The sequence below is a fragment of the Rhea pennata genome, chromosome 4 (assembly GCF_028389875.1).
Source record: "Rhea pennata isolate bPtePen1 chromosome 4, bPtePen1.pri, whole genome shotgun sequence".
NCBI lineage: Eukaryota > Metazoa > Chordata > Aves > Rheiformes > Rheidae > Rhea > Rhea pennata.
The window spans coordinates 58578265-58592985 of NC_084666.1; the positions used below are offsets into that span (position 1 = coordinate 58578265).

The 14721-nt window shown below is 36.0% G+C and overlaps 1 protein-coding gene across 10 annotated transcripts in view; it reads right to left on the reverse strand.

Annotated features, from left to right (window-relative positions):
• The window catches only part of BLTP1 (bridge-like lipid transfer protein family member 1), a 125362-nt gene that overhangs the window by 21320 nt on the left and 89321 nt on the right, over window positions 1-14721 (reverse strand). For 6 of the 10 annotated variants that reach the window (XM_062573999.1, XM_062574000.1, XM_062574003.1 and 3 more), the window contains 12 exons: window positions 14331-14516; window positions 13200-13368; window positions 12453-12664; window positions 10467-10665; window positions 9836-9895; window positions 8304-8530; window positions 7260-7390; window positions 5684-5807; window positions 4305-4414; window positions 2694-2784; window positions 2084-2146; window positions 263-507 (listed from right to left, as the gene is read on the reverse strand). In XM_062573999.1, the coding sequence (XP_062429983.1) occupies window positions 263-507; window positions 2084-2146; window positions 2694-2784; window positions 4305-4414; window positions 5684-5807; window positions 7260-7390; window positions 8304-8530; window positions 9836-9895; window positions 10467-10665; window positions 12453-12664; window positions 13200-13368; window positions 14331-14516 (1817 nt within the window). The remainder of the gene's footprint in view (window positions 1-262; window positions 508-2083; window positions 2147-2693; window positions 2785-4304; window positions 4415-5683; window positions 5808-7259; window positions 7391-8303; window positions 8531-9835; window positions 9896-10466; window positions 10666-12452; window positions 12665-13199; window positions 13369-14330; window positions 14517-14721) is intronic. The other 4 variants (XM_062574002.1, XM_062574001.1, XM_062574005.1 and 1 more) reach the window with 3 other exon arrangements.

Genomic DNA, 14721 nt, shown 5'->3' on the forward strand with positions numbered 1-14721 from the left:
CTAAAACCTGCCCTTTGCCTCAAAAAAACTCTCCTTCCAGGTAAATTTCTAACAATTGTCTCTTTTATAAAAAGCAGCTACCTTTTCACACCAGTGTTTCTCCTGCTCCCTGGTTGTACCTGCTGAACACAACTTCCACCTGCTCTCCACATACACACTTCAGGCAAAGTAATGACAGCTTTTACAGACTTCAAGTCAGTATATTGAGTCAGTCAAGCATATTGTCTTAATTTACATGTTCTTCATTAGGACCAGTACTTACGGTGGTTTCCTATAAAAATAAGTCCTCTCTCTTTCGTGGTCATCCTCCTTCTCAGAGTCTTCACTGCTTGATGATAAGCTGTCATCTCGACGTCCTTCTTCTGGCTGGAAGGGAATGCCGGGTGAGAAGACTACTGGAGTTTTGGGTGAACCAAATACTGAGCATGAGCCTTCACTAGTAGATGAGTAATGGGAGGGACCATCAATAGTTACAGACAAAAGGTCCATTTCTGTCTCCTCTGGAAACTGATTACAAGAAAACAAAAAGATATTAAATTTCCACAGATATCGTTTCTGTCAAGAATGTATTAGATAGCTCTGGAGTGGGGGAATGGGGCAAAGAGTGGTTTGAGAAACTCTCACACCCAAGTTCCTCATAATACAGAGATAACAGATATAGGAATTGCAAGATGAATTATGAAAAAATAATCAAAGAAATGAAAGCTTGTTGGGGAGACATTGCCACTGCCTAGTGATTGATCTTAATTTGTTAGCTAAATGTCTGATCGATTCATACTGCCAGAAGTAATAGAAACATATCATTTAAATTTAAAAGGTGTATTTTGAAGGAAGAGAACAAGAAATAGCAAAATCATCATGAACCTTGTAAAGGGCGGAAATACCCAGAAGTGTTAGTGACATGTACATGCAGAATGCTAACACAGAATGTACAGTATCATTTTAAATATTGGACTGTGCCCTTGAAAAAAGTGTCAGACAGATGTGCTTTAATATGAAAAGAACTTCAAGTCATGTTTCCAAAAGGGACCTCCTATTTCTCATGCAAGTCATACCTCAAGCACCACAGAAGCACTTCTGGAACACTGACACCATAATTATGCAATTGAAAAATATATGGAAGTGTTAACACTATCTAAGTAGTACTACTACAGGGCTACATAGTGGTTGTCTGCAAACTCAAATTAGAGATGCGTTAAAGTTTATTTAAGAACTCGCATTGTAAGATTTTTTTTTTTATTCAACATCTGACAACTTTATTTGATAACATTTTGCTAGGCCAACAAAACTTAAGCTAACTGGGTTTATATTTGAGTATAAGGAGAGGAAAAGAGGGAGGATGGTTTTTGTATGTGAAGATATTTATATGTGCTAAGCACAGTTCTAGACTTCATTTCTCCTTCACTCTCAGAAACGAGAATTTGTTTCCTAAGAGTGAGCTGGGAGAAAGGTAGGTTATCTAAGTATCTTTTTTTTAAGAAAGCCTTTTGTTATTATATTAAAACATGCTTTTTAAAGCATTTCAAAAATATCAATTTGTTCTCTATGTATTAAATTTTGACAAGCTTCCTGCTCTGTATTATTTGAAAATGTCTTACTCTGCATTACGTACAGGAACTCCAACAGAAGAAAGTACAAGCAGATGTCCTTCCACCTAACAATTATTTTGTACTGGTGTTGATGCCTGCAATCTTGGAACACTCTGTAACAGATGGAGACACCTGCACAGGCATCAAAGTCCTCTTCTAAAGTGTGCTCAAGATAGGTATCAGTCAAGGCTAGACTTAAGTCTTTTTACATCAGCCTTGATCACAGTCTTTGTAAACACAAAAATAAAATTCTCTTAATTTATTTCGCAGAACGACTAAGCTTTAGCTCTGCATAAAAATGTACACACTCTGTGAAGTCTATCAATAGCCTACTATATTCCTTTGCTTACTTCACAAATGTAAACTTAAGTATTTTCAGATTTGAAATACATTCTGTTTAGCTAAGTGCAGAAAGAGATGAAATGCTGAAAAGCAGCTCCCTGTAAGAAAAATTAGTTGTCTGGCAAAGAGTGTTTGTTTCTTCTCAGAAATACCTGAAAAGACCCTTCCCCTGGACAGCTGGTTTGTTGTGCAATCCCCCAAACTGTTTTATTCAACTTAGTTAAAAGTAAAAAGAAAAATACAAATTAAAACAATTATAGCAACTTCAGCTATGCAAAACAACCCCCCACACAATAGTGACATTTTTGAAATGTAAAAAAAACAAGATTCAACAATTGTTTTTAAACACACAAAGGATATACTTGTAGGACTACAAATACACCCATTTCCAAAACTCCAAATATATCTGAATGCAAAAAGTACAAGCAATTTTTGTACACTTCTGTTGAAATTTCCCACAAAACCCCCTGTATTACTATTATATATGTCAGACTGGAAAAATATCCCTTTCAAATATTTTCCTAAATATCTCAATTAATTCCCACCCTAACATTTCAATTAGTTTCCATGTTAAGAAATCAAATCATCTATTTTCTATCAAAATAAATCTATTTTCAAAACATATCAATATTTTTGCACACACACACACAGACGCCCACGAACATTCAAGCAATTCAGATCTGCCTAAGTATGCCTATCTCATGAACTTGTGACCAAATGGAACAAGACATTAATTAGTATGACATATAAAGTAATTCTTACAGAATCCTGTATGTTAAAGGTCACTCTTGGCCCAGGAGATGCTGCATCTACACGGATATCTGGGAGATCTTCACTGTCTCCTAGTCGAGAACTACAAGCAGAAACAGTAAGAATATCTTGACAATTTTTTACTACAGGATTTGGTATCCATGTAAACATTTAGCTATACAAATATATAGCAATTAAAAAAGTGCAGTCAGTGCTTGCCATATTATCAAGGAAGCAAATATTAAATCAGAATTGATTTATTTATGATACATGAAAAGAGAGGGGGAGGAAGAAATAAAGTAGGTGCACATTACTTGGCCAGTAGTCAAGGCTAACCAATCTCTGCCTTTTTTTTTTTTTTTTTTTTTAACTTTCTCAGGCCTGAGCCAACATGCAGAAATTATGAATTAGGAGGGCGGGGGGAAGACCTGTATGATTTACCATCTGGGACATAAAAAAAGTTGACAGATGACATGCAAGGCAAAGTAACTACTCGTCATTACAGAATATATAGATACTATTTTGCATTTGGAATGAAAGTAATCATTAAGTTTTTTTTAAAATGTAGTCTTTCTTATTATGCTAGCCTTAAGACTAAATTACAGAGCAGCACAAAAGCCTAATTTCTGGTTCTCTTCAGATAACCTTGGTAAAAGGTAAAATGAAAGTGTTTCTTTGTCTGAGAGATCTTCATACCTTCAATTCTTGCTCTGCTTTAAGCATCAATAATGCTAAATAATTCCAAAGAAAGATTCCCTTTCCAAGGGCAGCTGGAAAAATTCACTTTTTAGTACTTTATTTAGAGGCTTTCTTTTCTTTAGCTGGAATATGTATTTCTGTTATTTTCACATCTGGGTTATTTATAATGCATTTAACTGCATAACTATTCATATTTGAAGCAAATTCCTCTTAAAAACTGCCATTCTCATAGGAAAAAAATGCAAAGAATTCTAAAATAAAAAGGGTGGAGTGTTAAACTTTTCTATATTTAATACATAAAAATGCAGCAAGATTTTTTATTCCAAACTGTGAACCCTTCAGTTGTATCTATAGGAGCAACAGACTCACAAAGATATATTCTAAAATCAGAGTAAACACTTAGAAGAAAACATCATTATACAACAGCAGTTTGTTCAGCAGCCATTAAATGACAAAAAAAAAAAAGCCACATACAATACAAACAAGGAGATTAAAGAAAATTATCATTCATAAACTAAAGAACTTTGCTTCCTTTCCCTCATTACAAAATCTCTTTTTAAAATATAATTGGTAATCAAGCATAGAAACCAAAAAGATTACACTGTACCATTTTTACTTATACACTACAAGTTCATTGAGTACGTCTTGAAAACAGAATCCTATAAAAAGCCCTAAGTTTCTATAGAAGTGGAAACTTTCTCCTCAGATTACATGCAACTAGAGTCCATCAAAAAAGATGTTTCAAAAAGGTGAAAAAAAATAATATTCAGAACATACCTGTCTTCCAAACAGAGCTCCTCTAATCCAACCCAACCACATAAAGTTCCTTTACTGTAGGCAGCAGCTGTAACAGCTCAAAGCCAAGGCTCCTCTGTTACATATGCTGTTGTCGCTTTTATGGATCTCAAACTCCCAGAAGTTTACCTTGTTCTGTCCATTCTCTTCAGAGGTGGTCTTCCTGATGCTGAAATACTCTTAGATCGGCTATAGCTGGGTTTGTATCCAAGACCCCATTTGTCTTTCAAGGAAGCAGCCTTAAAAAAAAAAGTATTTAAATGAAACACTGAGGTTGGTGCATACTGAAAAGACAGTCTAGCAAGCTACAGTCTTACTTTACACAAGTGTACTAGTAAAGATAATGGTTCAAGTGTTTCTCTTCATTGGCATTTGCCTACATCTTCGTTTTGCCTTTGTATATATGTTCACAGAATCATAGAATCAGTAAGGTTGGAAGGGACCTCTGGAGATCATCTAGTCCAACCCCCCTGCTCAGCAGGGTCACCTAGAGCACGTTAGACAGGGTTGCATCCAGGCGGGCCTTGAAGATCTCCAGAGAAGGAGACTCCACAACCTCTCTGGGCAACCTGGTCCAGTGCTCCGTCACTCTCACAGGGAAGAAATTCCCCCTCACGGAATCGATACTCGCAGAACTTCCTGTGCTTCAGTTTCTGCCCATTGCCTCTTGTCCTGTCACACGGGACAACTGAAAGGAGTTTGTCCCCGTCCCCTTGACACCCTCCCTTCAGGTGCTTGTACACATTGATAAGTTCCCCCCGCAGTCTTCTCTTCCCCAGGCGGAAGAGGCCCAGCTCTCGCAGACGTTCCCCACAGGGCAGGTGCTCCAGCCCTCTGATCATCCTCGTAGCCCTACGCTGGACTCTCTCCAGTAGCTCTGTGTCTCTCTTGTACTGGGGAGCCCAGAACTGGACAGAGTACTCGAGATGAGGCCTCCCCAGGGCTGAGCAGAGGGGCAGGATCACCTCCCTCGACCTGCTGGCAACAGTCTTCACCTTTCACGCTTGCTGGAATTGATGAAGTCCTGTTGCCAGAGAAAAGCATGCCCAAAGCTAATAATTCAACTACTTTGGCACACATCCTTCCTATCTACCACCTTGGTAACAGAAGAACATGAGCTAGAATGGGAACATCTGAGAAGGAGTTGCAAACAAATTGCAAAAAGAAAGATCTTTCAAATAATAAAGCTGATGCTTATGGCAATGAACTTGGAGCTCATGTACTAGGGCACACGCTATATACATCTCCACATACACATTTTCCAAGCATTTCCTGTGAATGTGCAAACGAAAATCCATTTATGATATAGTGGCTGTGAAATTTCAGTTTTCATATTGCTATTATTACAAGAGGGAAAAAATTATTTTTCTCCTCATAAAGTTAAATGGGTAACTGAAATACTTGATATTCTTAACCTTTTTCCATGTCTAATATTTCCCTTGCATTATCTGATAGAAATGTGCAATCCAAGCGCTATAGTATTTTTTAAATAACTTAATGCTGCTTACCCTCATGCTGGATCGACGAAGCTTTTTACGAACATCTCGGCGGATATCATTCACAGCCACTGACTCCAATTGTTGATACCGCTGAATTTCTTGATTTATAGTCCCTTCACTTGCACCTAATTTTCTGGGGATAAATTAGGGCTGAGTATTTTACAAATACACAATTATTTCACAAATTTTCACACACTATTTTCACCATTTCAAAAATCTCTATGTTAAAATGATACCCTGTTATCCCTGTAAAACATTCCACTTTCATTTTTTTCAGTGGTTATCACCAGTGCTGCCTTTTTCGAATATAGCTGCGGAAGATATGTTCTTGTTTCATTATACAAATTTTGTCCTTTAAGAGGACTCTGATTATAAGGTTTCTCTCTCCATGTCACTTCGCAAAGCAAATACAGGACATTGAACAAACTGTCGTGCAAGGAGATCCCAAACAGTAGGTTATGATGATAACCATGGTGGAGAACAAGAATATCTAGTGCAGCAACTCTCTCAATTTCAAAAAGCCCTAAATTTAAGGGCTTTCTGTGCACTTTCAATCACATGACATAGTTGTTTTTAATTAAAAACAAACAAAATGGGAAAATCAAAGAATCGCCAGGTTGAAGAAATATCCTGCTGTAGCAGTCCCATAGTCATGTCATGCAAATGACAGCTTTCTACAGAAGATTACATTCTGCAGAAATACCATTGCTAAATAATTTACAAAACTCTGCTAAGTATCAGCTATTTTGAATGAATCAGGGTTTATTAAGGCATTAATACACTCAGAATAGAAAGACATAAAACCTAATTTTTGATTCTTGTATTCACATTAGAAGAAACACTTAACCTAAGACCCAGAGTTCAGTTACAATTGCCCTCTCACTGCTCACAGCAATTTTATTCCAAGTAAAAGCACTAAAACATGCTCCTTCTGTATTATTTAACATGTAATTACCAAGGTCTATATCACCAATGCCAGACAGAAGCATTTACAGTAAATGTGCCGTACGCCAAAAGAAAAAAAAAAAGAAGAAAATATTATTGTTAAAAATGGTTAATACAATTTACATTCCCCTCTTGCTGCGAGCATTATCAGATAACTTCTTTGTTCAGGATTTTAGCATGTATAGTATATGAGTTTTAATTTTAAAATACCATCATGAAAGATGCAAAAATAGTTAATTTAAATAAGCTTATTCTTCTTTCAATGAACAGAAAGTAATATATTAAAATATTAAAGTAATATATTTTATTAATCACACTGATAACAAAAACAGGATGTAACTACAGTTTGGGACTGGTAAGAAACTGATGATGCTCAGCCAGATCCAGAAGAAATATAGACTAATGTGACACTCGGAGAAGCACTTGAGAAATTTGAGAGAGTACTTGCTCATCTGAATTTTTCTTAGAGAATCATCAAGTACAATTTTTTAAAAATAAAACAGTAATTTCCACTTGACTATCACAAATGCTGCAAAATATGTGATAAGAAAAGGAAAAAAAAAATCTCAGGTGTAGTTTTGTTATTCCCAAATTTTAAACAATTTAAAGCAGACCTACATAAAAGGAAAGCCCAACTTACTTTAAATCATCTATTACTTTAGCTTGCTCATTGAGTTCTCTAATATCGACTAAACGTTTCACAAATTTTCTTCCTCGTTGCTCTCCAGTTTGGATACTAGACGCTCCCTGCCGTCGGTGATCAACAATCTCCTATTCAAAGTAAACATTTAATTAGTGTCCTCATAAAAATTGGACAACATTATCATTTAACAATAAGCAAACTGAATTTCACACCTTAAAATTTGGAATATTGCATGCAAAAGAATCAATTTCTACTCAAAAGGCAGCTGATTGGAATTTTTCCAGTGATCCAAATCCCATCATTCAATTAGACACACTAGCTACTACATACATGTCCCCATGAGCAGGATCTGCCTGCTTTCATATGTGATGCGCTAGACTGAGGAGAGTCACACTTCGCTGACCCCAAAAGATATTCTACAGGAACAGAGTATCGATGGTTTAGGGGGCTCAAACCCAGCAGGTGATTTACAATCCGCTGCCCAAATGTTAGCTTGCGTGCATCTCCACATAATGAACCTCCACCTGATTTCTAAACAACAAACATGACTGTTAGTGTTCTGGAATAAAGTTTTTACTTTGGCAGGCAAGAGACATTTAAAAGACAGCCACTGAAGAACATCTGTTAAACGTTTTACATGAAATGAAAAAAACAAGGTTAAGAGTATATTGGGCAGTAGTACGAAAAATAAAGTTTTCTAATTGGTTTATCATGTTAGTAACTTCTTTTCCTGTTAAGAAAACACATCTACAGCCACAGCTTTTCCAAAGCAGATATCCAAAGGTAGGTACTATATTTTCAAGTTTCAAAATGCAAATCCATAGCACCACATAAGACCAGTAGAAAAACGATATGATTTCTTGTTTTCTAACTCCATATTTCAAAGAAATTAACACACAAACTGTTTTGATTTGTATGAGCTACAAATATAGACAGTAACACGCTGTATGCAAAAACTCAAGGCTAAGACATTTCCATTTGATGGAAAACCTTTTCAAGCCTTTTCTAGTTAATAGCACTTATTTTGGTTGATTCACTTACTGCATGTATCGTAGGAGACATAGTGTCAACTTCGTCCTCATCTGACAGGTCAGCTATGTTTACAGAGTTGAGGTCAGCAATATCGTCAATATCTTCTTCTCCTGTCAATGTTGTTAGAGTGTTGCCTAAAGCGTTCAGTCTTTTCCCAATGTTTGGATCCATGTGGACATCAATACCACACATCTTCCACAAGACATTGAGTGTCCAGGTTCCAGCACTACTACTTTCTAGATAAAAAAAAAAAAAAAAAAAAAAAAAAAAAAAAAAACTTGAACAGTGCTTCCTCTTGTAAAGCATTTCCACACTGGGTTTCACATTAGTATGCCAATACCGTGTTTACCAGTTATGAACAACTATCTTCTCCACCTGCCCAGGAAGAACTTTGAGGAAAACATTTTCTACAACTGAAATGCTTTTTAGAAGTACTTCACAGGTAATAAGTTATATGTCTTTCACAAATGATGCAAACAAACAAACCTAATGAAAACAGAATCCCCTGAGCCAAGCTGATCACCAGGAGATGATAAAGCATCTCAGACTTCAGTTCTCACAATTGCAGCCAAGTACACTATTCCAGAACAGGGTTTCTAACAGCAGGAAACTTAAAGGATGACCATCTGTGTGAAGAAATGCTGACCTATTTACAGGTCAAGTCCTGAATAAAAATACTGGAAAATGTCATAATATATTGTATGAATAGTATGTCTGCCTAATGTAACATTCTCCCAAAGATTTTTCTAATGAATGACACTTTTCAGCATCACAATACAGAACTTGCTTTAACAGAATGACACCACATACTGCTCTTCCCCTAAATGGATTTTTCCTGTCTTTCTGCATTCACAATACCATCTGAGGCAAATTTTCAACAGTTGTGATGTTCCAATTTTTACGTCTTTTCAACACTGAAAAGCAAATGAGTGGTAATAACTAGCAAAACTCTGGGGCTAGGAGACACCACAGATGCAACATTTGGGCAGACGAATGAGCAGAACCAAGCAGCAGGTAAGAGGACTGAGAAGGACCATCACAGGTAGTTTTGAGGTCTTTCGAGAAATGCAGAACTCAGTAGGAGAGGCTGGAAGAGAGGGAATTTGGGAAGAGTAAGAGCTTTCTCTGGAAGAGGGGAAGGAATAATGAAGTCCAGGATGCAAAGTCTCAGCATTTTAAGCAATGGGGGATTTGACAGTCTCTAGGTGCAGGAAGCATGAGGAAAACAGTACTATTAGGAAGAACTATTCCTCAACCAAGGAACTTGGCCAGGAAACAAACATACATGCACTGTGTGTTTCCTTACAGGTAAAAATCTACAATGCATGTTGCTGACACGACTCAAAATCCAGCATAGTTTGAAAAGATGAAGCAGATAAAATCACAAAGGAGTCTTACAAGGAAGGCCAGGTACTTTAAACAAACAAACAAAGAGTCAAATTAAATTATACGGCAGTTATAAGATTAAACTTGAGCATCAATTTTCATGTTTTAGGAATGCTTTACTTATATAGCAATTGAATTATAAAAAAGTATATTACCTGCTGCAGCTTGTCCTGTTGTCCTAGAACATACTTCATATGTACCATCTGGCACAACACCTGCATATGAAACACAGACTGGTCAGGCACAAAGAGTCAAAGTTACTATAGATCAACCCTTGTCAGATTCTACAGCTACAGGGCAGCTTCTTGCCCTACATATATAAAACATGAGAGACACTGGATTGGAGCTGCATTCTTTTGTTCTCATCAAACGATTTTATTCTTACTTGGCAAAATAATTTACTGGGTAACTTCCAAATTGCTATAAACTTACAATTCTATATAAATTTTAGAATCTTCATTATAATGTAAATGAAGATAATTTAACTACTAAAAACTTACTGGGATCTTATGAAGTTATAAAAAAGCAATGCATTCAACTCTTATATCTGTCAGACGGAATGTAGAGAAATGCTTGCAAACAGACATGCAATGAAATCCTTAATAAAGAAAAACATCATTTAGAAGTAATACAACCTTTCAGGTCCACATTATTTTGGCTGCAAAAGGCCAAAGTCTCCTCTTTATCCTCATGGGAAGTTTTCAGCAGCTTTGAAAGCCCAGAAAAGTGTAAAAAAGGATTTATGACCGAAATACTATTGTCCAGTAGAAAAACACACACACTTACATGCATTCATGACTAGATCTCCTCGTATTTCTGGTTTCCAATCATCCCAGCTTGTCTCAAAGCCATCAGCAAAACGGATACAAAAGTTTTTAAAATGACCTTTGCTAACTAAAGATTCTGAGGAGCAGGCCGTGATTAATGTACTTTCAATGGTCAGGACTAAAGCAGAGCCAGTGTCAAGATCTGCAGTGTGGTTAGACTAGAAAGTAAAATCATAGAGAGAATTTACTGGTGATTGCAAAGTTCAGGTGATTTCACACATGCTTTAAAAACTGTTTATCTTTCCCTCTGCTACTGAGAAAATTGAACCTCTCCTTGTATCTTCTTGTACCTTTATCTTCGCTACAGAAAATTTCAAAAGCATCACATCTGTCCACACAATGTTTTGGACTATTATTTACTAGTACATGCAAAACCTACATTCTAAACATAGTCAAGCTTATCTGGAAAAGCAAAGAAAATCCATGCTTGATCAAGAACTACACGATCAAGCACTATGGACCATGTGATGCTACTGGCCACAGAACATGAGCTCAGGACTTTATTCTTCTTTCCAAAAAGGACTGCCCAGAAGTTACACAGAGGCTTGAACAATTCCAAAAAGCTGCTTTTCAGGTATAGGTGATTTTGGTGCTTATTTTGATGTCTACAATAACGCAGAGTCTTAAAAACACACATTGATTGTCTTTGTATACAAAAAGGCCTGTAATTCTGTGCACTTGCAAGAAAGCCCACACATTCTGTTTATAAAGCTAAACCTCTTTCGATCCAGTATGAACATTGTAAACATGCTATTCTATATACAGCTTTTTAAAGATTTTATAAATACAATTTTCATTTTTATAATTTACTATAATTTGTAACATAAAAGCATAAAATGCCATCTGCTTATTCCATAGCTGCCAGATACACAATTCAATATCCCAGTGTTACCTCTTAGGACTTTTATGTTATTGTCCTCATTACTCCTTTACATTTCTACATACTATGACTATTTCTTCCACGACATTATAGTGATTCTTTCCCTTTCTGGAATTATTCCCCACTAGCAATATTCCAAATTTAATATATACTCTGAGTGAACAGTTTCTGAAACCAAGGTGTTTTCTCAAAGCCATCTAACTTTATGTATGCTCCACTCCCTCACTGTATTTTTTTAAAGTGCCGGCAATTGCTAATGTAGTATTTTCAGTTTTGCACCTAAGTGGTGGAAGTCATATTGCACCTAAGTGGTGGAAGTCATACCTTCGCCTTATATATGAAGGGACAAACTTAATTGCAATCATTTGAAAATAAGGAACAATGGATGAACAGAAGGAATACAGGACTGCATAGAATTGTTCCCTTACAGAGAAGGCGCACACAGCTGCTCCAGGAAAGCTAGAACAATTGATTTAGTTTCTTCCTTAAACACTTGAAAGATTATCTTATTTAACATATTACTTTCCCTTTAGCACAATGATATACTTTTTGTCAATAACTACATTTCAAATCTCATTCTGTAACTCAGTGAAAATGAAAATATGTATATTTTTCAGTTTAATAAATCATACTCTCATTCCCTACTTTGATTAAACAAAAACAGCCAGAAAACTATGTAAAAGCCAACAGTTTCAGAGTCTTTCTATTTATAAGCACATGAAAAATAAAGGATTAAATGGAACATCTGATAGCAGGTTTCAAGAAAATATGTTCCACCAAAATGCCTTCAAGGATTTCCCAAAGTACTGAGCTCATGTGTGGCGTAAACAAGAAACCATTATGTTGTCTCAAAGGGGACACACCAGCTGGAACATGCATAACCTCAGCCCTTCACAAAGGATAACATTTCTGTCATAAGCAATGTCATTATTGCAGTGTTAGTATCCTATAATTCCTATATTAGTGTGAGGATAAATTAGTTTCATCTGCATAAAAATCATACAGCACATACAAATGGATATTTCAACAGACTACTTAGTCCTTCACCTCAGACGTTTTGATTACCTGAGGTGTGTTTGTGATGGGCAGGCAAATTCCTAAGTCATTGACAGTCAGCTGAAGAAAAAGGGTCCCAAAAGCCTGAGCAGATGTTTGTTGGATTCCTGGCAACATATCTACCACTTCTTTGGTGGCCATATGAATATCTTTATGCAAAGCCATCCTCTGCTCATTCCAGTTGTCATAAGCAGCCTTGTAATTCAGCCAAAATAATACAGCTTTATGAAGGAAAAACAGAAGTGTGTAAAAAAATTAAAAAAAAAGAAAAAAGGAAACATTCAAAAAGTGCACGTTGACTGAAATTCATTTTTTCTCATTTTTACTGTTTCTCCATCCATTACTTTAAGACTGTGCATTATAACAATGCACGAGTGCAAACACATACACATGCACACATTCAGAATGTAGAGAACAGTCTCATGCTAAAGGGGCCAAGACAGACAAAGAACATCCTTTAGTATCTATGTTAACGCATTAAAATACAGAAAATGATGATATTCCCAGCATTATTCACTTACACAAAGACTTAGAAAAGCAACTCCCTGCAACCTGCCCAGAAACTAACCACCTCAGCAAGTATAACTCATTGCCAATAGAAATGATTAATCTGCTGCCATGCAATAGATCTCTTCAATAAATTTCTAAACTTAAACTGATCTTTTTTACCCAGTATTTCTATCTGGCCTGAGAAACTAAGCCTTCAGTAATCAAGCCTCTTTGAAAATAAATATGTGGCAATCCTCTCTTTAGTACCTCTATCAAAGGCCACAGGTTGAGCAAAAACAATTGGTCTGTTCAGTGTAATAAGCACAGCTTCCCTATCTGATGAACCACTGATTTCTTCTCGAAGAGCATTTCTTAATCCAATTCTTGTCTTAAAATAGGCGACTTGATGGAAGTCTGACCCAGCTTCTTCATAGACCTTAAAATATTCAAAAAAAGAGGGAAGGATAAAAGCAGTAGGGCACATTGAAACAGGGAGGGGGTCATGAAAGGGAAAAAAAAAATCAGGTTACTTACTGAATTTCACAAAGTGTAAAATTTAAAATAAGTAGTATTATCTGTCATTTCCCCTTTTTCTTTTCTACCCAAAGCTCTTCTAAGAATATTCAACTTCCTCCCATTAAATTCTGATCACAATGATATTTTCTTTAGTTTGTCATGAAATATTAAATAATATAACTATTTATATATCCAAATCCTTTGTAATGACAGTACAATTTACCCGTTCTAAGGTTCATATTATTTTTTTAGACATCACAAAATCTTCTCATGTCATATAATTGGTGATTCCAGGTGACAGCAGGTTTAAGAATCCAAGAGATAAAATTGCCAAACTAAAACAGACAAACTAGGACAAATTGTAGGTCAAGTCAAGTTTGGATCTCATCTAATCTTAGTAATCTTAGCATGTACCCTAAAAATAATAGCAGTATCAATCAGAATTCTGAACTGGTCTCAGTAGCAAGGCCAAGATTGTTGCAAAGAGTAAGTTCCAAGTTATTAACAGAATTGGGGGTGGGGGGAAACCTACTTCACTCTCTTTTCTTTAATACAAGTATACTGGCCTTCATAGGAAAGATTTGCTAACTCTTCTGGAAAGCCATCTTTAGTTACTTCTTACATTGGAGATAGAAATGATTTTGAACTACTGTGTAGATAACAGTATATTCTGAAAGTAAACTTTCACAATTTTATATGCTGCAAAATCCTTAAACTTTCCAGAAACACAAAACAAAACCCTACATCCACTCTGTAGCCACACAAGAAAAAAAAAAAAAACACAGCACAAGACAATCTTTTTGTTTTGTTGTACATTTTTCAATCACCCTCTGTTTATTAATAAAGTCTGAACCACTGCATGCAAAGATGCTGAGCACTAACCTGATGTTTAACAATTTGTCCTAATGCCAGATTTAAATCCACCTGGCATTTACCAAACAGTTTGAGGTAGCTACTACTTCCAGGCATTGCTTTGGTTTGTAGTCTGTTTGAGAGCTCAAGTTCTATCAATCCAGTTTCAAATCTCACAGCTCGCATTGAGGGAGTTGTGGCTGTTACTTGAATTCCCTAGTAAGTAAAGAAGGTACAAAATTTTAGATTTACAATCTAGCTTACAGACATAAAAATAATTTGGGAAAAGAATTGTCACTTTGCAACAAAAAAAAGAGGGCATAATGATTTTTCATATATGTCACTAAGGTATTTTAAAAATATTACAGGAGTCAAACTTAGGAGAAGGGCTTTTTCTTCATGCCGAGAATTCCCGATTCAA